This window comes from Coturnix japonica, chromosome 1, assembly GCF_001577835.2.
Source record: "Coturnix japonica isolate 7356 chromosome 1, Coturnix japonica 2.1, whole genome shotgun sequence".
Taxonomy (NCBI): domain Eukaryota; kingdom Metazoa; phylum Chordata; class Aves; order Galliformes; family Phasianidae; genus Coturnix; species Coturnix japonica.
In genome coordinates, this window is record NC_029516.1 from 124,187,523 (window position 1) to 124,211,422 (window position 23,900).

General features: G+C 44.3%; 1 protein-coding gene across 6 annotated transcripts in view; it reads right to left on the bottom strand.

The window, feature by feature from the left end:
- ATP11A (ATPase phospholipid transporting 11A) overlaps positions 1–19,570 on the bottom strand; it is a 110,620-nt gene extending 91,050 nt beyond the window's left edge. For 3 of the 6 annotated variants that reach the window (XM_032441999.1, XM_032442000.1, XM_032442001.1), the window contains exon 1: positions 18,904–19,569. In XM_032441999.1, coding sequence (XP_032297890.1) covers positions 18,904–18,942 — 39 coding nt within the window. In that variant the 5' untranslated portion in view covers positions 18,943–19,569. Of the gene's footprint in view, positions 1–18,903 lie in introns of all 6 variants that reach the window. The other 3 variants (XM_015849203.2, XM_032442002.1, XM_015849230.2) reach the window with 3 other exon arrangements.
- Between the last annotated feature and the right edge of the window lie 4,330 nt (positions 19,571–23,900).

Here is a 23,900-nt window from a genome sequence, read left to right on the forward strand (position 1 = left end):
GTTTGAAAGCTAACAAGCAAGGATCTATTTTGGTCTCCCAGCAGAGACAAAGAGTTGGCAGAAAGGTTGTGTGCTACTGACAAAACTGCTTTCATGCCTCTCCTAAAAGATTATCACCATGACAAAGGATGAAATCGAGCACACCTACCTCTTGCACCTAATGCCTACCACTTGTATACACCCTCTTTCCCCACCATCACATTCTGAAGCCAATCAGCTCTCATTGCTAATTAAAAAAAAACCTTTAGAAATGCTTTAATGTTATTAAAATATTTCATAGTATTCAAATCTATCTATTAAGACTAAATGTTAAAACGTTTTAAATAAATCTCCAAGATTTTATCTCTGTCCTGCCCAAACTAGGCCAGTATCAGGCTCCTAAAACATAACAGCTATCAGTGCTTTCAGGGGTGGTATTACTCAGAGCAATACGACATTTGTGCCTACAACTCCTTTTTTTGAAAGCTCACTTACGCAGGAGTGGAAAACTGATAGCCAGATACACACATGCACTCTAATGGCTTCAGAACTGCTTTAAAATGAAGGAAAACAAATGATGACAGTGGTGTGATCCCACTGAAGTGCAAAATAAAGCAGAAACTCAAATTTTACTTCAATATACATATATTTTTTTAAAGTGTCCTCTGCACAAATGTGCGGAAGAACTTCTTTACAGTGAGGGTGACGGAGCACTGGAACAGGCTGCCCAGGGAGGTGGTGGAGTCTCCTTCTCTGGAGATATTCAAGACCCGCCTTGACGCCTACCTGTGTGACCTGGTGTAGGGAGCCTGCTTTGGCAGGGAGGGTGGACTCCATGATCTGTAGAGGTCCCTTCCAACTCCTACAATTCTGTGATCTCTTGTCTTCCAATGTTTACAAAAACAGGCATTCTCCAAATCCACTAAGAGCTGTTGAACATCCTCATGTATTTTTGTGGAGAATAACTTCTACTCCAGACACATTCAAACCTATATAATACAGTTTTCACTCTTGCTCTGAGAAGAAACAGCAAGCAAGAAAGGAAATTGATAATAGGAAATAAATGTAAACCTCAAAGGTAAACTGCAGTGTAGAGGCATGAAGGGAAGCATATTTGAGCTATTTACTACCAAAAAAAAAAAAACTTCAGAAAATAATCCTGCTCATTCTTTTTAATATTTTAAGAACTACAGTGACACTTCATACCAGACCTACATTGAGCTGGGCAAAGGCCATCTTCAGCACACACCCTGTTTTGCAACAAAAATTCAGGTCCCCAGGAAGACACCTTTGAAAATAGTGATGCTGATGTGATAGTGACGTGATGAAGCACGCTCAATAAATAACTACCCCTCATATGGCTAGTCCTTTGCTGTTATAAGTAGGTATGCTCCTACCTCTTCCAGAGGTCATCCTGCATCTTCTCAGTTCCAGCACTTCTCACTCCATGCAACAAAAACTAAGTGACAGGAAGGAATAGGAAAGGGGGCAGGTAAGGAATGTCTGATCCGTTTAAACATCCACAAGCTGTTGCTTCAGAGTCTGATGTCTCAGGACAGAAGTACTCTTACAGTTTTGTGTTCTGTAACAACCTTGGTCTCCTTTACCTTATACAACACATTACTTCTGTTTTACTCCTTCCCTAGTCTCAACTTGTCTGCATATTTTCCTTTGCATTTAATCAAGGAAAAGCATATTCCCCATGCTCAGTTATATGATCAAAGCACCAACATCCATGTTTTACACATTTTCCCTTTCATTTAAGCTGTAGCTATACCAGTAATCAAGCAGTAAGATCTTCCCACACATGGCTGGTATTACAGCTACCATCTTGGATGAAGGTCATCCTCAGCCATAAATTGGGATTACTAAAACAATACAGACCCTTACGTCATGCTTAAAAACACGCACCATTTATGTCTTAACTAAACTGCGACCATTACTCTTGCCATCTTTCCATCATAAACCAAAGAAACCCAATCTCGTTATGTGCAGCACTTCATAAAAAATTTAAAATGGCAATTGCACTTCCTTTAGATCAGGACTTCAGCCTATTGAGAACAAGAAATCTTTACTTTCTTATTAAAAATTTACTATATGGCTGTTCTGGCATCTTCACAAGAAACGCCACATACAAATGCTATGCATTAGAAAAATATAAAAGCTACATTTAAAACACTCAGAAGATCCTGGCAAGCGGACAACGGCAGGGAAACACAAAGAAAGCTGACAGCCTAACTTTCACTGCTGCTTCTTTCCAGGACAAGCAGCAGCAACACAAGACAGCTTTTTCCTTTGCTTTGAGGTCAACACACATCAGGTAGTTTTCCATAAAACAGACATTTGTCTCCACCACAATCAGCTTGTTTTCCTGCCAAAGCTTGCCATAACAGCGTGTTATTCTAAAAGTCACACATGTTTACCAGCTTCAAGCGTATATAAAAGCAAATTTATTGTACCCCCCACCCCCTCCATCTCACCACAAACACTTCTGTTTTCAGAAGTGTAAACCCAACAAGTCCAATTAAACTAAATCAGAAGAACACCAATATAGAGTCATAGAATTACCCAGGTTGGAAAAGACCTTAAAGATCATCAAGTCCAACCACAGCTTAACCAGTACCCTAACTCTAACAACCCTACACTAAATCATATCCCTGAGCACCACATCCAAACGGCTCTTAAACACAACCAGGGATGGCGATTCAACCACCTCCCTGGGGAGCCTATTCCAGTTCCTAACTACCCTTTCTGTAAAGAAATTCTTCCTAATATCCAACCTAAACTTGCCCTGGCGCAACTTGAGGCCATTTCCCCTCATCCTGTCACTTGTCACCAGTGATAAGAGACCTGCCCCACTCTCACTGTAAGAACATTTCAGGTACTGGAAGAGGGCAATAAGGTCTCCCCTCAGCCTCCTCTTCCCCAGACTAAATAATATGATAACCCATAAAATGTTGCAGAACATGGAAACCTTAAAGTAACAGGCTATCACAGGGAAAAAAAAAAAAGCTTCAACATTGTTACCTCTTTCATTAGATGATTTCATGAAGCTTTTACATTATGTTCCTGCCAGTAGCTGTACAGCCATATGAATGCAACAGCTATAGGCAATGAAGAGACTTGCGATTCCACTGCAACTTTCAGATGTGAGCACAACTGCATACCCTAAGCAACCCCCCTAGCTTGCACAGCAGCAATGCCAACACAACTAATTTCGCATCCTGCAGTCCATTTCTCTGAGAACAGGGGGTAAAAACACAAAGACTTCCACACTGTAAAGAATGAAGTAGCCCTGAATGGCTCCAAGATAATCACTATTGTGTTCAGTACCAGCTTTCCATCCTCCTTTGTTGTCAGTCTCAATTGCCACTTTGATACACATCAATCAGACAAATTGTGATGCGCATTTCTTCCTAGCACAGCCTGCCAAGACAGCTGCATTGCCTTCTGTACTAATGACTTGAGAAGGTACTAGAAGTTTTGGCACTGATGTCCACCAACAGAAGGCACTCCTAGCATTACTGGAGATGGCTATCGTTGTGCTCTCCTATTAGCATAGAAGTGTCACGCAAAAATATATTTAGTAACTTAGTGTGGCATAATCCTTTCAATCATATGCTTCAGCTCAATTTGAGGAATAATAAAAGCATGTTTTAGTGGCTGTAGTTTTCCAAGCAACAAAGACGGCTGTATCTTCACAGGAAATGAGATCCAATTTATCCCTCCCACATGAGGTCCACCACACAAACAGCTGATTCGTATCAGCTGGGTGTCAGATGACATAGACCAGATTCAAGGCTTGGGAGCACAAGCATTATGAGGAACAGCTGAGGGAGCTGGAATAGTTCAGTACTGTGATGAGGGCGACCTTATTGCTCTCTACAGCTACCTGAAGGGAGGTTGTGGTGAAGTGGGGATCAGCCTATTCTCTCATGCAAATAGCAAAAAGACTAGAGAGAACAACCTCAAATTACACTAGGGAAGGTTTGGGCTGGATGTTAGAAAATACATCCCCAAAATAGTGGTCAGACACTGGAACAGGCTGCTCAGGGAGGTGGTGGAGTCATTGTTCCTGGAGATGCTGAAGAAACATTTAGATATTGTACTGAGGGACATGGTTTAGTGGGAAATATTGGTGGTAGGTGGATGGCTGGACTGGATGATCTTAGAGGTCTTTTCCAACTTTGGTGATTACGATTCATAGTCCTGAGGAAGAGGGAGGCAACTGCTCTACCAGGCTAGGAGAGCTCTTTTGGCATTCACAGTCTCACAGTCTCATGCGGGTTGGAAGGGACCTCAGAGATAATCGAGTCCAACCCCCGGGATTCGAGCCTCCTGTGTAGCAGAGCGGCACTTCTACCACTTGCACCACAGGAGGATTTGAACTCAGGCCTCAGGTGTTGCAACATGGCGTTCCTACCACTGCGCCACCGGGGCACGTTACCCTGTTTCCTATAGCTGCTAAGAAGAGATGCATTTGAACGGATAGACAAGCTAGGACAAAAGCTACAGAGAAAGTCTATGTAACCATCACAGGCTTCAGAAAGATAGCTGTAAAACAATGAGCAGGAGACCTGAGCAGAAGGCAACCTATAAGAAAGGCTTTTCAGAAGAAATATGAACTGTAGTAAGATTAGCTGAGGTAGCACTAAAGAGAAACTGAGGCACTGGAAAAGATGCATCTAGGCTTAAAGATCAATAGATTACTTAGAGACAGAGCGCAGGAGAACAGAACATCCTGAATCTCCTGGAAAGGAAGTGGAATAGAACAAACAGCACTTCAGCAAGATGCACGAGGCTCTTCGATACCATCCAGACTGGGAGTTATATCCTTTCTGGTAAAAAAAAAATCTAGCTAAAGCCTAGGCTCAGGATTTAAGCCTTTAAAACACTAATGACATTCCTGAAAACAGACTGTACACTCACGTACTTTGAAAGGTAAGATCAGAATTATAAGCACATTTGTTTGACTTCCATTAGGAAATAGCAACAGCTTGTTTAATTTAACCAGATGGAATGGCTGAACTCAGTATGGAATGAGTATTGGTCCCCCAGAATTCTCTTCCAAAAAGAGGAAGCAGAATCCACACTCTAGGTAGTCTGTCATAAAGCTTCTAGACCCTCTTTTAGAGCCCAGATCTTACAAGAGTGCATTGCACAATTTAAGCCAACTAGGCAAAGGGAATCTACTAGCACTTTAATGAAAAAGCAAATTCCACAATCAGTAGCAGGAATTCTGGGCAAATTTGCCAATTCATTTACAACTTGACCGCTAAGAGTTTCAGCCATCTTCAACTGACCACAGAAGTGGAGGACAGAGATACATTTATAGCTTGCTGTCCCTCAGCAACCAGCTCAGAAACCACAGAAGGACATACCACAGCACATGACCTCAAGCACATGATATCAAGTGTTCAAGATTCTCCTTCAGCCAGACTTTCTCTGTTTTACAGAATATTAATTCACATTTCTTTGAGATTTTAAAACTGCGATAGAAATCCACTTCATTAACATCCTCCAAACTATTTCACAAAACTGTAAGGCACATATACTGAGATCAAGCAGTTTCCACTTTCATACTTCCCTTCTAAATCAGAACATCATCTTTGCTGCCTTTTGACCAGCTTAAGCCTTTTAAGAACTTATCCAGATGCTTGTCAGACTCCTAACCTAGCAATAAGTCAGGAACAGCTTACAGCCTGCTATTCTGAACAAACATTTTTATGGCAATAGGACCAAATTAATCAAATTACTTTTCATGGACACCAAAAGCTCGCTCTCAAAGTATCACAGTCTGGTGCGGGTTGGAAGGGACCTTAGAGATCGAGTCCATCCCCCGGGATTCGAGCCTCTGTGTAGCAGAGCGGCACTTGTGCCACAGGGGGGATTTGAACCCGGGCCTCCGGTGTTGCAACGTGGCATTCCTACCACTGCACCACCGGGGCACACACTCCTTCCTCTTGCTTCCATACTCTTCAAACTGCGTATACATGTCATTTCAAAACTTACACGCAGCTCTAGAATAACTTCTCAGAGCACAGGCACCCACAGCTGGTGCTCCATGGTGACACAGCTATCTTGTCATGAAAGCTGAGACCAGCAAGCCTAAGTCTCAAGGGCACAGGCATTTTCTCACCATTTGTTACTAATTAAAGTCCAGTGGCTTTTTTCTTCCTGCTCCTGTGGTCATTTATACATCAGCAGCTTCCAAATTAAGTACTCTATGGAAAAGTTGTAGGCATGTAGCCTGCTTTGGCTCCAGGAGAAGAGTTTCCTATACAGAGCACATCAAAAAGATTAGAGAATCTTCAGGTAAGAGACAGTAACTATATTTACACAGAATCACAGAATGACCCGGGTTGGAAGGGACCTCAAGGCATTTCAATGTAAGTTCACGTAACACCCCCCTCCTACCTAGGCAGCCCACACCATATACATACACAGCATATATATCGGGTAGATTCAGGTTGCCCAGGGCCCCGTCCAACCTGGTCTTGGACACCTCCAAGGATGGAGCATCCAAAACCTCCCTGGGCAGCCTGTTCCAGGGCCTAACCACTCTCCTAGTGAAGAACTTCCCCCTAACATCCAACCTAAGACCACCAATGACAAATTTGGGGTTTTTTTTAGGTTATTTTTGTTAGAACTGGAGCAACAAGAGCCAGGAGAAATACTCCAACCTGGTCAGGTCCAGTGCTATTAAAGCCTCAGCTCCACGTACAGCAATTTTTACTGAGCTAATGTACACAGGGAAGCACTGTGAACCTCTATCATGGCACTCAATGCATGAATAAACAAATACACTACGCAGTGTAATTACTGCTCAGAATAACAACTCATCGAGTCTGTAGGTTATCACTACCATCTTACACAGCTTCATCCACAGAGCCTGTTGTCAACTACGATGCTTTAATGCCACCTCATCAGAGAAGAGAGCAGTATGGCTGCAAAAGAGAAAAAAATATTTTCTTTAAATTTACACTAAGCAAATGGACAGTTCTAATTTCATGAATTATGCAGGATGGAAAGGATTTCTCCACATCATCTGGACACTGTTTATGAAAAGACTTAAAAGTATTTTCAGACTAGTCTGACATCAACTAATGTTTTACTTTCTCTGTCCCCCTGCTAAACTATCTGAAAAGCTTTATATTGGTATTCACACCAGGGAATCCCAAACAGCTCTTGCCTATATATGATTCAAACTATACATCAGTAGCTGCTAGATTATACAAGGTAATTCAAAACTGAAAGAGCTGCACTGTACGTTAGGAAACCAACAGCAATTCTTTAAAAGAAAGCTGGATATTTTGTGGGCAGTTAAGAAACATGTAAGAACTGGAATCACAGCCTGAGAAATAAAATACCTTACCTCGATCTAGGGAACACAATTACATACATAGCAAACAGCGCCAGATTTGGCATACTTAGTTGTTGAGTGGAATCAACCCTGAAAGCAAAATGGATTGAAAAAAAGAATGCAGCTCAAGGGATTCATTGTTTCAACACACACATTTTCTGAGAAATAAAAGCATGAAAAAAAAGGAATGGAAAGTAGGTGAATTATAAGAAGTGCTTTATTAGCACAGAAAAGAAAGGGATTTTTTTGTTATGAGGCATGGACTATCCCCTTTTGCCCCTCCTGTATCTGCAAAGAACCTACTCATGCGTACTACACACACAGCCTACTAGGCAAAGTATCCAATCTCCTGTTGGCTGCAGTTGCTCTGCCTCAAGCAGGCTGGACAGGATGACCCTCACAGCCTCTCCCAGACAGCATTTCTGTGTTCCTAAATGACTTTGTTGCTCTCAGCCACCGAGACGAGAACTGAGGACAAAATATTCAAACTGTGGAGATAAAGGCTATATTCCAGTAAGAGAGCTCTTAAGAACTATAGCCACTTACACAGGATTTGAGAAGCCATATCTCATTCTGTGATGGGCTTATTCCTCCCCTTAAGTCCCCATTGAACAATGTATTAGGAGAGAATTTTTTTCAGAATTAAAAAAATAAATGGATTTGAAACATCCTTAGTGAGAGGGATTGTGTACATCTTGTCTCCATGCAAAGAAAACCTTGATTTTTAAGCTTTTGACTCTGGCATTCACACAACCAAATGGATTCCCTTACCAGCCTTCCACAGATGCCTGCGAAAGGGTTAATGATGCCCTGGGCTTTTACAGTCCCAACAGGAGATTCCTGTTCTGGCTGGCATCCCTATTTCAAAAGCATGTTCTAATATAATGCACAGTAGGAAGTGCTAAGCTTACGTCTGTTCCATTTTCTGCAAAGCCATTACACCTTCATTGCACTTAGAACTTCAGAAAGGCCAATCCACGTGGCACATGGGCACTATATGACAGCACATACCACACAGTTAAGTTGGGGAAGTTGGTTTGGTTTTTAAGTAACACTCCCTCTAACTGACAGTACCCAGATTTCTAATTCTTTAATGCTCCTTGTCATTTGTATGATGCTATCTTTCCCAATTACTCCTTTTCTGATGGCAGCTGCTACCCCAATTCTGGCAAGCCAGAGTTTCACATTTGTCAGGAGCTCACAAGCCATCTCCTCAGTATGCCACTACATCCCAATTCAAAGCACTACCCAGAACACCAGTCTTGGGCAGCGTTCTTTTTCAAAGGAACTGTCTCCTACTGAACTCATTTCAGCTTCAAACTCAAAGAAGAGTTACCTTCAGAGAAATGCACCCTTCTACTCAAAGCCCAATGGTGAGCCAGTCTGAGTGAAGTGAAAGAGATACCACTATCAGCAAGCCAACACCACATCCAAAATAGAAGGGAAAAGAATGAGTAAACCGATCTCCACTGCCAAAGCGCCTTCTGACAGCTCTTCAAAGGTTAGAAGGGTTATGTGCATAACTACGCTCTTGTCAGAAACTCTGAAGACCAGATCACAGTTTTGGGGCAGTACAAGGAAGATGCAACAACAGGAGCAGAGCCACATCCGTGCCTACCCAATTCTTGGCTGATCTCCCCCTGTCCAACACCTTTTATTTCTATGTGCTGCAGCCACTTAAGCATCAAGACTACTCACTTCAGACAAAAACAGGCAAAATCTAGAAGTCAGCATTATTCATGCATCAACTTAAAGTGGTGAAGCAGTTTAGGGCTCAGGGCATAGTCTCTCTGTGCCAACACCCTCCACCCATTTTCCTCCCCTCTCTTCCCCACCAGTCCCCATAGGCAGGGACCTCCTGTAGAAGTAGGCCATCTGGTCACCTGACTGCTCTAAGTAGTTAACAGCCCGTTAATGCTGTTTAGAAGATTAACAACACTTCAGCCTTTGCAGGTGAAATTAATTTAGCCCTGTCAGTTTCTTCATCTTAAAAGATAGGAAAAACAATTCAACAGCTGTGTTCAGACAAAGGAAAGTTTTAAGAACCAACTCACTATCACATCCTTTATTTTGTTAATGACCTCTCAGAAAGCCCAGTAGTCTAACATTAGTTATTAAATACCACCTTCAATTCAGATCCACCTCAAGAAAGGCCACAAAAATCATTATGAATGGCATAAATGACAAAACATGAAATGGAAGAAGTGAATGGCATCATTATGCCAAAGTATAAACTTAGGAAAGCAATTCTATTAATAACACTTTGAGAAGATACAAAGGGCTATATAATAATGCTAAGCATGAAAAGCAAGCAACTAATGCAATTCAGACCAAAAAAATCCATTTCAGTTTTTCTACCTACCCACTTCACAGCACATAATATTAGAAGCCTTAGAAACAAAACACTACAGGGTAAACAGCTTAATTCCTCTCTCCCTTCATCCACTTTTCACTCCTGTAGACTGCAAAAAAGCCCTTCATATAACTGTTTTGATCATTAACTTCGCAAAACTTCACTGGTGCTTCGACAGATGCTCTTTTCAGAGGATTTCACAACATCCTATCTTAGTAGTGATGGAGAGGAAGAACCTAATTGTCCTTAATCCTCCATTTAAAATAGGTTATGTGAAATCCTCTTTTGACTGAAGCAGAGAGATTAGTCAGCACCACTAGGAGAAAGAAACACTATTCCCCCCCTCACCCTACCCCTCTATCTAGATGAATTTAATGATTAATGAAGGAAACAAATTAACCAGTCTCATATTTCAAAACGGAAAATTAGCCTACAAGGAATAGCAGAATGGATAGAAAAATGTTCCCATGAAAACTCCCAGTTCTTATGTTTCCATGCTTGTAAGCAACTACCATAAAAACAAGCAATCTAGATGATTATTTCATAGTACACCTGAGTATCTAAACATAACTTAGCACAGTTCTTCACATTGTTCTTCTTTACTAGGAGAGTGGTTAGGCCCTGGAACAGGCTGCCCAGGGAGGTTGTGGATGCCCCGTCCTTGGAGGTGTTCAAGACCAGGTTGGACGGGGCCCTGGGCAACCTGATCTAGTAAATGTGTATGTTTGGTGGCCCTGCCAGGCAGGGGGGTTGGAACTACATGATCCTTGAGGTCCCTTCCAACCCGGGTCATTCTGTGATTCTGTGATTGTCAGAGGAACAGCACACAATATCACAGAACTCATGTGCACACATCTGCAAGTGACTGTGTGTAACTGGAGGACTGTGAGTGGGGTTATAATCAGGGGTAGCATAAGAAAAAGACATGTAAAACAGTTAAGCGTTGAGGGCAAAAAAAACCCACCACACTAAATACACTTGTTATAGGCCTACATTATCAACTGCTTTTCTTCTTTCTAGTATTTAATTATCTCAAAGCTTTCAACTACTCTTAAAACATCTCCCTGCGAAAGAGCTGGGCAATACTTTCATCCTCATCAAAAAAACAAGTGAAGGAAGAGCAGATAAATTAACATCCAGATCCACAGGAGATATCTAAGTGCTTTAATGGTCCATGGGCTGTGAAGTTCCAAACTTTGAGAGTCTGGCTTATCCCATCAATCTCTCAGAACAACCTGGGCTAGGCTGCCAGTTTCTCCCTAGAAAGCATGCAATTTTCATAGTATCATAGTCTGGTGCGGGTTGGAAGGGACCTTAGAGATCATTGAGCCCAACCCCCGGGATTCGAGCCTCCTGTGTAGCAGAGCGGCACTTCTACCACTTGCGCCACAGGGGATTTGAACCTGGGCCCTGGTGTTGCAAAGCGGCATTCCTACCACTGCGCCACCAGGGCACACAATATAGTAATTTTAATATAGTATCACAAATAATAAACTTTTAACAAAATTGAAGTCAATGTGAAATGAAACCAAAGCTAAGAAAACACTTTTCATGAAGACTCGGTGCACGCTCGTGCCACAAGCATCCCAGAGTCATCACCAAGAGGGAAGAAAAACACAGACCCGATATCTGTGATATAAAGGATTCCTGGTTTGCCTTGTCTACCTGCAGTTGTTGCCATGGCAATTATAGCAGAGAAGATAATAGCATTCCAGTGTCATTCTGCCTCAGTTCAGGATGAACTTCAACTGAAACGTCCCTTGACAATGACATGAATAGAAATGCAATATCATACTGCATAATGGTAAGCCAGGAGAATAAGAAGCACTATTGTGGAAAAACATAATCCAACTATAAGACTTAAAATGAGGAGAGGCAGGCTATTTTGGTTAAGGGGAAAAAACAACAACCACCAAAAACATTAAAGTCAAATCCAGTTATATAACAGGTGCTAAAACATCTGCTCTGCCTTTTCTGTGGCAGAAGTTTCTCCTGGTTTCCTCTCCCTGCCAGGATGTGCATGACACAGAGGTGGCATCTCACTGTCAATCACACCGCAGCTCTTCCAAAACACAACTGTTTCCTCATTGCATTTAAGTCCTGTTAAATTAAACGAGCCTATATCCCCACCTTGACAGCACAAGCAGCAGCCTGGTATGATATCTGTGAAATGTTTTACTTGTCAGCCCAGTTATTGCTCTTTAAGCATTTCAGTTTCAAAAAGGCAGGCTCATTAGAAAACCCATTTCGCCTTGACACTTTTCTTGTTTCAATTACTGCGGTATGACAGGAGCAAGGAATGAATGAGCAACAGTGCATGGGGATTTCAAGATGTAAGAGTGCTACATTGTATTGCATCTTCTTTCATTCCCGCTAATGATTTCGAAGAGGCTTCCTACTTCCAGTAAGGCTCGTGTGACACCCCACAAGTGGCACAAGAGCAAAACTATATTGCAATAAAAAAGTTGACAAAAGCAACTACTACACAGTTCTCATATTAAAAGAAAAACGGCAAGTTATTTTTTGACACTAAGAATGGCAAGGTTAGGAGTTCTTGGTCACTTAAGTCACTTAAATACACTCTGAGAGTAGAGAATGTGTTTGGAAGGGTTTGAATTGCAGAAGTATCCACTGCATATAGGTGAGCAATACCTTGTAGTCAATAGCAACCAGCTTTGCAATACATTCTCTGACATCTTGCAACAGAACTGTTTTACATACACACTGTCTTAATTTCATACATCTCAAATTGCATCTTTCTCAAAGAAATTAGCTAATTAGCCCCCACAATTCCTGTTTGCAGCCCCTCTGGTTGTTTGTTCGTTAGGCTTGATTTTTTCAGAGGGAGTGAAGATAATGCTGAGCTTTGGGAAACTCAAATTATAGCAAAACACCTGAAAAATACATTACAAAGCTGCAAAGAGCATGAAACAGAAGTCACTACCAGTGTGCAGGAGGTAGGCAGATCTACAGAATCACAGAATTACCCAGGTTGGAAAAGACCTTGAAGATCATCAAGTCCAACCTCAGCCTAACCAGTACCCTAACTCTGACAACCCTACACTAAATCATATCCCTGAGCACCGCATCCAAACGGCTCTTAAACACAACCAGGGATGGATACATACAGAAGTGCCAGTGCCTGCCAGCCACACTTGGTGCTCATTAGAATCAACTCTTGAAGTAAGCAAAGCTTTCAATCTTTGCCTCTTTAAAGACGAAGGGGCTGAAAAGCATCATGTCAGCACACTGTCCAGGCTCATTACCCAGAGGAAACCAACCAACCCACCCCATGCAGATAGGAGAAAAACAAAGCAAGGGTGCTCGAGTGAAACAGGAATTCAGAAGTTACCTATGCTGTTTAAATGTATTCTATCATACCTTCTGCACCAGGAACAAGTGGCACTCCCGTGCAACAGAACAGAAAGGTGAGATTGGGAGCATCAGGAAGACCTGTGACACACTGACATCCACAGAATCACAGAATTGTAGGGGTTGGAAGGGACCTCTAGAGATCATTGAGTCCAACCCCCCTGCCAAAGCAGGCTCCCTACACCACGTCACACAGGAAGGCGTCCAGGCGGGTCTTGAATATCTCCAGAGAAGGAGACTCCACCACCTCCCTGGGCAGCCTGTTCCAGTGCTCCATCACCCTCACTGTAAAAAAGTTCTTCCGCACATTCGTGCGGAACTTCCTATGCTGTACTTTCATCCCATTACCCCTAGTCCTGTCCCCACGCACTACTGAAAAGAGACCAGCCTCACCACTATGGCTCCCACACCTCAGGTATTTTTGTACTGGGGAGCCCAGAACTGGACACAATATTCCAGATGAGGCCTCACCAGGGCAGAGTAGAGGGGGAGGATCACCTCCTTCGACCTGCTGGACACGCTCTTTTTAATACACCCCAGTATGCCATTGGCTTTTTTGGCTACAAGGACACACTTCTGGCTCATGGTGAATCTGTCGTCCACCAGGACGCCCAGGTCCCTCTCAGCAGAGCTCCTCTCCAGCAGGTCTTCCCCCAGCCTGTACTGGTGCATCCAGGAGAGAGATTAAAAACAAAAGATGCATCCTATGCCAGGGGCAGACACAGACACTTAAGAAATGCAAGATACTAATTACTGGCCTGTAAATATATGCCTAAAACCCCTAACAAGGATGGCTTTTATACAGTTCAGTCTGCTGGCAGGAAGAGTCAGGATATAAACACATTCATATGACATTTAAAACAGACAGCTTCAAATTCTGTCAAATTCTATCACTGGAGGAAAACAACTAACTCTTTTGACTTACTGTAAGTGACAGCTGGGGGAAAAAAAGCATTCATTTAAAGAGGCACTCTGAATAAGAAACACACAGAATCATAGAATGACCCGGGTTGGAAGGGACCTCAAGGATCATGTAGTTCCAACCCCCCTGCCTGGCAGGGCCACCAAACATACACATTTACTAGATCAGGTTGCCCAGGACCCCGTCCAACCTGGTCTTGAACACCTCCAAGGATGGGGCATCCACAACCTCCCTGGGCAGCCTGTTCCAGGGCCTAACCACTCTCCTAGTGAAGAACTTCCCCCTAACATCTAATACAGCCAATGCTCTTCTGTCACCTGGCCATACAGTCTCAGGGCAAGCTGAGTGACTGCGAGGGAAGGCAAGGACTTGCACATGGGGCTGCTTTCTGATGTTAGCAAGGTTTAGAAAACAATGGATCATCTCAACTGCTTGACAAATGGACTGTCCTTTTAGACAAATAATTCTAAAACACCACAGCTTACAGTTTTCAGGCTTTCAGGTTAAAATAGTTACACCCACCTTCTATCAACATCACACTGAAAAACTAATAAAACTGAAGGTTCTCAAAGGCCAGAGCTGTAGTAAATCATTCTTTCATTTGGAAATGAATCTCTACATGCTGCTATGACCCCTTAGAGATGCTTACACAGGCAACAAATATGTAACAGCCAGGCTTGTACTCCTAAAGTAGTATGAAGACAAGAGGGGCAACAATACAGCAGCAGGATTTCTAAGTATACCACATACCAGAAGTAGAAGGGCTCAGAAACACAGCCCTAGCCCAGTATTTATCATACGATACCAAGCAATTGACCTGGGCAGGAACCCGTCTGGATGCCTACCTGTGCGACGTGGTGTAGGGAGCCTGCTTTGGCAGGGGGGTTGGACTCGATGATCTCTAGAGGTCCCTTCCAACCCCTACAATTCTGTGATTCACTTACGAGGAGCCAACTGTCCTATGGATACAGAACAGCCCATCGCCTTCTGCCACAAGATGGTGAGTGACCATCCAGTGCTCAAAGAAACATATGCTAAAATTGATGTTTTCCAGGTTGCCTAGACACATTCAAGTCAACAATATACACACATATGCAAATCCACAGTCTGCCATAAACAGCTATTGTGAATGCACAAGGCACTCACATGTTTCATTAAGCAAATGAAACAGTGCTCATTTTATGAGAGATATGATGGCACCGAGACTTGTTTTAAGAGTATTAGTTACCTCCCAACTTATCTCTTCTGAAGAGCTTCGGAAGCCCTGAGATCAGCAAAGCCTTTCGACCCCACAGCACAAGTTAAAAGACAAAGCTGATGTAATACCAGTTATTACATGGACAAAACATATTGCTTAATAATACAGAACAAGTATTCCAAATAATCTAATTCGATACTGAAGGTCATCAATCATCTATGGACACAGCATTGATTATGATAATGTGCTTATTTCCTCCCTCACCCCTAAATAATGTACAACTTCAGCATTAAGCTGCTGAGTTTTGCCCATCAATGACCACAGAGTGGTTCTGTTGTTCCATGTGGTGGAAAGGTGTATATAAAGGTGATTCTAATTCATTACTCAAAGATGCCACCAGTACAGACACAATTTGAAGCAGCAAAATATCCTCAAACCCAAAGAAGAAGTCGCACTGCTCTATTTAAGACTGGAGGATCAAGAAGCATTTAGAAAACTACTCCGAGCATCAGATCAGCTGCACTGCAGTGAAACAGACACCCTCTGCACAGACAGTTATTCTTCCCCAACAGCCCTATAAATTTTGTATGGCTGCAGCCACAGAACGCAGGAAGGACTACAGCAAAAGCAAAGAAATATGCAGGATGGATGTAAAGAGGCAGAACACCACAATATTCATTTTGAAATAGAGTAAGACAACATTATCACTGCCTCTGTCCCTCTAGGAGATTATTCTATCTCTCAGTAAAGAGATGCAAGATATGGTATGAGCAGCATGGCAAACATGGGTCTGACTCAACCACGGCACAGGAGGGTTCCAATGTCTGGAAGATACAAACATAAGAGACACTCTGTGCAGGTGAACAGCATACATAGGAGAAAATGCTAATCAGGAAATTGACGTCAGCTTGACCTGACAGCACCCAGCCATCACTATGCTTCCATACAGCCTCTGAGATATGCACTATTTTGCATTGCTTCAGGACAGTGACTGCAATAACAAGGGAAATGGGGCGGGGGGAGGTTGCAGGGAAACCTCCCAGCACATTCAGGACATGAACTGTCCTGAATAGTATTTAACTTACATCCTAGAACACGTATCAGGGAGAAAGGAAAGCAGTTACACAGGACTCAGACACCACTGCATTAGAAGCTTCCATCAGTACAATGCAATTACCCCAACAGCACCTCCAGCTTCCTTCAAGCAGCGACTGCTCTGCACCAGGGAAGATCCACAGCTAAGTCCAAGGTGCAGCCTGGAAAACAACAGTTCATAGTTCTAGGCTATCAATTGCTGATGAGTCTCTGCATAGATTTGAAATAATCCATTCTCTTTTCAGTAGTGCGTGGGGACAGGACTAGGGGTAATGGGATGAAACTTCAGCATAGGAAGTTCCACACCAATGTGCGGAAGAACTTCTTTACAGTGAGGGTGACGGAGCACTGGAACAGGCTGCCCAGGGAGGTGGTAGAGTCTCCTTCTCTGGAGATATTCAAGACCCGCCTGGACACCTTCCTGTGTGACGTGGTGTAGGGAACCTGCTTTGGCAGGGGGTTGGACTCGATCTCTAGAGGTCCCTTCCAACCCCTACAATTCTGTGATTCTGTAATCCCAAGCACGAGCTTACTTTAGTACATATGGCCTTGGATCTCTTTGTCTCCTGCAAAAATGCTACTGCTTGCTCTCCCTCATTAAGAAGTAGCCTGGAAAAAGGTAAACACATCCACACTTCTGAACCATAACTGCTTTGTACACGGCTCGGGTGAACAACTGTTGAGCAACACTGCTGACACATCCATCTGTTCCTCAGATACAGCAGTCAGTTTCAGGCACAGCATTCAAACTATTCATTTTCATTCTATATAAAATAAAAATGAAGAAACTGACTTGACGACTGAAGAAAAAGTAGTGCAAAAAAGAGCAAGCAACAGGTGAGAATATACAAGGCAGCTTGGAATAGCCGGGCAGTTCTCCAGGCACAGCCTAGACGGCATATACATAATGTAGAAAGCAGAGTGATCTAGGAAATCTTTCCTCACAAGGGCTATGTGTTTCATCAGGCTTTTAGACTGCTGAATTACCCTCAGCAGCAATACAGGTGCATGATGATGGTCTGCAACTTCGAAGTCCAAGTGCCACGTTCAAGTTCCTACATACATCCTTGTCTTTTAAGATAGAAATTACAGCTAATCTTAAGCTCATTTCAATCACATTTGATGCTCAGTTTGAAAGAGAGGTTAGAGCTCAAGTTCTGCAGAATACCTAGAGATCACAGTTTGCTCTATGCACAATGAATGCGGTATGATTTTTTTGGAGTACTTAAACAGGTATCAGCTATGAGAACACAAATCTTCAGCTAAACCCCACATTTCAGCCTGGAGAAGAGAAGGTTGTGGGGTGACCTCATTGCAGCCTTTCAATACCTGAAGGGAACCTACACCCAGGAGGGGAGTAAACTTCTTCGCAAGGGTTGAACAATCAGAGGACACGGAGAAATGGTTTTAAGTTAAGAGGGAAGATTTAGGTTGGATGTTAGGGGAAGTTCTTCACTAGCAGAGTGGTTAGGCCCTGGAACAGGGCTGCCCAGGGAGGTTGTGGATGCCCCGTCCTTGAGGTGTTTCAAGACCAGGTTGGACGGGGCCCTGGGCAACCTGATCTAGTAAAATGTGTATGTTTGTTGGCCCTGCCAGGCAGGGGGGTTGGAACTACATGATTCTTGAGGTCCCTTCCAACCCGGGTCATTCTGTGTGTGATTCTGTGTATGAAGATCAGCAGTGCCAGGTCAGTGTACTCAGACTGATCTTGTTTCAAAACAGAGCCCAGCACAGCTCACCTGAGCTCTGCACATGCACACAGCTGACTTCTCTCACACCTCATCATTCCTACAGTACTTCCTCCTCCCCTCGGGGTTACTTTCTAAGGATCCCTATACAGGTCCCTGAGTTCAGTACTCACCTATTCTCTCCTAATCCCGCAGAATAATACAAGCAATAAACAAAATCCAGCATTATGCCTCACCGTAAATGAGAAATGCAAATGAAAAAGCTGAGCGTGCATTACGTGAACAAAGCTCAGCACACCCAGCGCTCTGACCAAACGCAGGTACGGTCAGAGCGTGAAAGCTTCTTGGCTTAGAGCATTTCCTGCACGAGAGGAAGAGCTGTGCGTGCATGGAAATCCCCGCTGCCTCTTTGCAACATCACTTCCCAATTGTTTCGAAGTTTCCCTACACCCAAAAGCAGCAACCCGCATCCTCCTGCCTGCTGGCCGTTCCCAGCCCTTGGATCACAATGATCTGCTCTTTACGCACCTCGTTCTACACCTAGATCCACTCTAACGCAGCACTGCTTTGCTTTAGCTCTGGGAGTGGGAGGGAGCAGCAAATAAGGGCAACTCTCTGTCCCCGAAGCAAGTTTGGAGCGCTCGAATCCTACCGCGCGCGTCTACAGACAGACAGGATTACCCGAGCACTCGCCCGCCTGCTTAACCCAGCCAGCTCCGCCAAACACAACCGGACTGAAACACCGGGACCAAACGGGACAAGCAGCACAACTGCGACCGAAACTCGGGACGTCTCCCGACAGCCGTTCGCGCAGGGGGCCGGGCTGCCTGCAGCCTTTCGCACTAACGGCAGAGGGCCGCCCCGACCCCCGCGATGCCGCGCTCGGAAGGAGCACCCCGATCGGCAGCTCCGCGGCCGGGTGTTGGTACTCACGTATCGGCTCACGAGAGTCCGGAGCAGGCTGCAATCCATGACGGGCGGCCGCTCGCCGCTGCCCGGCACTCAAGTCCGCGCGGCCGGCTGCTCTCTGCTGCCGCCGGGCTGCCCGGCTCTCCTCGCGTGCCACATGCAGGGAGCCGCGCCCGTTCCCCCGCCGCTCCTCGCCGTCCCGGCTAAGCCGTGCGCTGACCGCCGCCGCTACGGCGCGGTGCCCCGCGGCCCCTCATGCCCCACAGCGCGGCTGCCTCACTCTCAAGGCGAGGAGGAGACGCAGAGAAACAACACCGCCGACAGCCCGCTGGGCTGGCCGCGCTCCCGCCCCGTGGAGCCGGCCCAGGGCTTTATCCGGCGGGCTCGCCCTACACCGCTCCCCTCGCTGCCACCACCCGGCCCGGCTCGCCCCGCGGCCGCTTTGATCCCGGCCGGGCTGCCCCGGCCGCGCACGTCACGCGGGGCGGGCGGGCATGCGCGGGGCGGCGCCCCTCCCTCCTCCCCTCAGCTCTCGCAACTGTGGGAAGCGGGAGGAGGGTGGTGGGGAGCGGTGGCCGCTCCCTTCCGGGGGGTAACGGACCGTTGGGACCCCTACCCCGCCTTACACCACAGGGAAACAGCCGCTGCCGGTGCGGCGGGGCGAGCTGCAGCCGTGCTCCAGGCAGAACCGGCGGCTGAGGGATGGCGGTCCTGGGGCTGGGAGCCGTTAGAAAGACGTCTCGGCTTCCAAAGCCCCGACAAACCGAGCTGAAGGGGTTTAAGTGAGGGGATGTGCGGAAGTTTCTCTCGACTGTAGTGCTTTCGTGTCCATCGTAGATTTAGGGATACCTGGGGACTCGCTTGGCTTTGCCGAAGACTTGTATGTAGCTTCAAACAAATTGAGTATTGCTTTCCATGATTCAACGTAACAAAACCTCAGGCTTTATGCTAAATGCTTCCTTTAAAATGAAGTGGAACTCTACACTGTCGTAAAACTGAAGATGTGACTAAAAAGTCAACTTTAAATAAAGCAAGCGAATGGCTCTGTGCAGTCAGACTGAAAATCCGCTCCTCTCAGCAGCAGTCAGTCGCATCAGCTGCTCTGAGTCACCAGGCTCTGCCCAAAGCATGGTTAGTTGTCCTTCCTTTGGTTCCTGATCATTGAGTTGCTTTCCAGACACTACATAACCCTTCCAGACCAAAGAGAACCCAAACTTATAACTTACATATGAAGAAAAAAGGAAAAAAACCCACAGAGATTACGCTATTTGGGATCGTGTAACATTAAGAAGAAGGGCATATGACTGGTTCTTTCCAGGTGACCTTTAATTTGGATGTGTTATCTATGTTCAGCAGTTTTTAGACAGCCAAGTATATAATGTGTGCAGTAAGTGCAGTGCGGTCGAGCTAATGTTGCTATTCAGACTCCAAAGTGGTGTTGATCTAAAACCCAAAGCTTTTCAGCTCAGCTACTGCTAATAATTTATATTCCTTTTGCAGCACCTGTCTTTGAATTTCAGTTATTAGCTTTATCCCCATTTTGCATCAAGCAGCAATTATGGCAAAGCGAGGTTAAGGATCTGTACTCCATGTCTTTTCATCTTTGGTAACCGTGATGGGGCTGTGAGAAACATTTGCCTCAGATCCAGAACCTAAAACTCACTCGTAGGTGCAGGTCTCTCCAAGAGACAAATGTTTTCCATGTTCTCTAAGGTGAAAGTGGGACCGATGCTCCCATTCTCGCTTTCCCCCTCAGTCAAGGACGGGAAAAAGGGTCACACATGCGTGGTTATAGCTTTGCCATTTCCAGGCTACTGCTCAAGCTAAGCTGAGAGATTATTGTGACCTTCCTGTTGAAGCTGTGACACTGTGCTCTTAAGAAAAGGAGGACAGATGGATCCTGAGCATACACTGAAGTCCCAGCCTGCATTAGTTGTCTTTTTTACCACATTTACACAGAAAGGAAACTTATAAATGCAGCCCAGAGAGAACAGTGGTAGCCCAATGGAAGTTAGCACAGCAAGCTCTTGCTGACCAAACTGCGTGTGCATAAAGAGCTGAGCAGTACATGTTCCTTTTTGGGGTGACAAGTTCCTCTGGGGTTAATAAGTCACAGAGCAGGGTGTTTAGGTCATACTGTGGGACTTATGCACCTCAAATCTGCCTAAGTCAGGCTTAAGGTGCCTGAGTCCTTTATTGGATCTAACCCAGAGCAACGTGTGGAAGGTCACATTGTGACTTTACAGTCAGGCCAAAGCAGGAGCCTTGATCATATTGATCATGGATCTGATTTGCTTGTTATGCAATGTTTAACTTACAAGCAATTTATTAAACTATTTGTCTTTAAATATGTCATGACATTTTTTCACTCCTAATATTAAAACAACAACAAAAAACACTAAAATTAGCTGTATGCTTTCTCTATGTTGTACAACCCAGTTGTTCTTTCTAAACGTCTTGCTTTTCTGACTGCAGATTAGTCTGTTCTGATGCTCTTCATTTCTCTTCCTTCTTTCCAAAGGACTCTTCCTGATCTTTTACTTGCCCCTCAGCCTCCTTCTCCCTGCCCAGCTGAATTACCAAATGCTCTAGATTTTACTACTTGGTACAGAATCTCACATCCCTTTTAATTTACTTATCAATACATCTCTGCTTGAAACATTCTGCTCGTTGTTTAAATAGCATTAGACACCAAGGTGAATATTTTAACATGCAAAATATTTGCTTTTCTCATGTACAGCTGTATTCTCTGCTACTTTGCAATCCTTCTTTGGTTAACCTTGTTTTATAATTGCGCTGAAAATGCTGGGAAACTGGTCCAACGGCAGCAGCTCACTTCATACTGAATTCTTTCCTTGAGGCAGCAATGCTCTGGTTAAACTCTGGTTTAATGTCTCAGTCTCAGAAGGTGGGAAAGCAAGGTTTTAAAACATTATGTAGCTGCCAGGGTCCCATAAAGTTCCACGTTTTTCACATGTACAGTGATACACTGTACACTGAAAATATGGTAGCTATCAGAGGCACTAGATTTCTACATTCTATGTTTAGTATCTGTTTAGGTTCCTGCTTCCTGTTATCATGATGACTCCACACCTCTTTCAGTCCTAGGCAAAGTGGCTAAATGCTTTTTTAAAAAGTTGTGAATTCTAAGAGTTGTCTTGGCTGTATGTTTCAAGGCCAGGTTGGACGGGGCCCTGGGCAACCTGATCTAGTAAATGTGGAAGTTTGGTGGCCCTGCCAGGCAGGGGGGCTGGAACTTCATGATCCTTGAGGTCCCTTCCAACCCGGGTCACTCTGTGATTCTGTGTGATATGTGGGAGCACCACGAGAAGAGCGAAACAACAGCGACTGAAAAACCACTATAGTTGCATCTCACCTGCCTGAGCAATTTCTGTACAATCAGAGTGAAATTACTCATCCTGCAGTGTTTTTGGCTTTGACCTACTAATACTTGTTGTGTCCTTCCCTCTACTACATTTCTGAGAAGCTGATCAGAGGAACAATGACTTCTCTTTCTTATGTCTATGCCATATATTTGAACTAGTTAATGTGTGTTAATAAGAGAAATTGCTCTCTCCATGGAACAGATGTTTGCAAATACATCTAATGCAAATATTATTTTCTCACATCCTTCTGGAAATTCTTTGTGAAAATGACACTAATTTTAAGGAGTCTTTGTCTCGTGTTAGAAAAGATTCACTTCTAGATTTTTATGATGGATGGATGGATGGACTTCATTTGAAGAAGAATGTGATCAGTGGTTATTGCGGTATTCTTAGGGTGCAGTAACTGTTCAGAGCGGTTAACAAATTGAAGATGAAGCAATGTGAAGTGTGAAGTCAGAGAGTATAGTGGCCGTCATCAAGGCATCATCCTGATGATCACTGGAGTGGCTCAGAGGGCAAAGGACTGAGGATCAGTTCACTCTCCTGTGACATTCTTTGTCTAGATCACAGAATCACAGAATTATCAAGGTTGGAAAAGACCTGGAAGATCATCTAGTCCAACCATTACCAATACTTCCTGGCTAAATCATATTCAACACAACATCCAAACGTTTCTTGAACACTCCCATGGTCGGTGACTCCACCACCTCCCTGGGCAGTGCATTCCAATGCCTGACTACCCTTTCTGAGAAGTAATACTTCCTAATATCCAACCTGAGTCTCCCCTGGCACAGCTTAAAGCCATTCCCTCTAGTTCTATCACTGATTACACGAGAGAAGAGGCCAACCCCCAGCTCACTACAACCTCCCTTCAGGAAGTTATAGAGAGCTATAAGGTCTCCCCTGAGCCTCCTCTTCTCCAGGCTGAACAATCCCAGCTCCCTCAGCCGTTCCTTTGTTTTCTTTCCAGAAAGTTCATGTGAAAATGAGAAATGCTTCTGACTTTTTTAATCAGGATATTATTTTGCTCTGTTCCCAACCTCTGGCAATAATGCACATCTTCTGGTATTCTCAAATGCTAAGTGTGCTGTCATTATGGCAATATAAAATTCCCACATCCTTGGTAACAAAGGTGACCTTTGTTACGTAATTTGTTTACAAAATCACCTGAAATAATATAGTTTAACTCCTGAGTATCAAACACAATCAAGTGAACGGATGTTCATTAAAATAATTTGACTGCCAGCTCAGGCAGTTCTCTGCAATTACAACCAAGATTTGCCCACCTATATTACCTCTATACGTGTTTCTTAATAAATTACACTGGTCATTAGCAAATAGATCTTTGCAAGAGATCCAGCCCCCGGCTATCACAAAGTAATCCTCATTATAAGGAGAGACACAGCACTCAGGACGATCTTTCTAGTGCCACAGAGCAGTAGGCAGCCCGGTCACATGGACCATTTGCAAGACTCATCCACTGCTGGGAAACAGTGTAGTAAACTCGTTAAAAGGGAAACCAGCCTCCACCAGAGAAAGCTTCTCATGGGATGAAATGCTGTTGGCTGCTATGGTTACTAATGTGATGTTCCATTTAATTCCTTCGCCGCTCACCTGCTTTCCCATTCAAACACC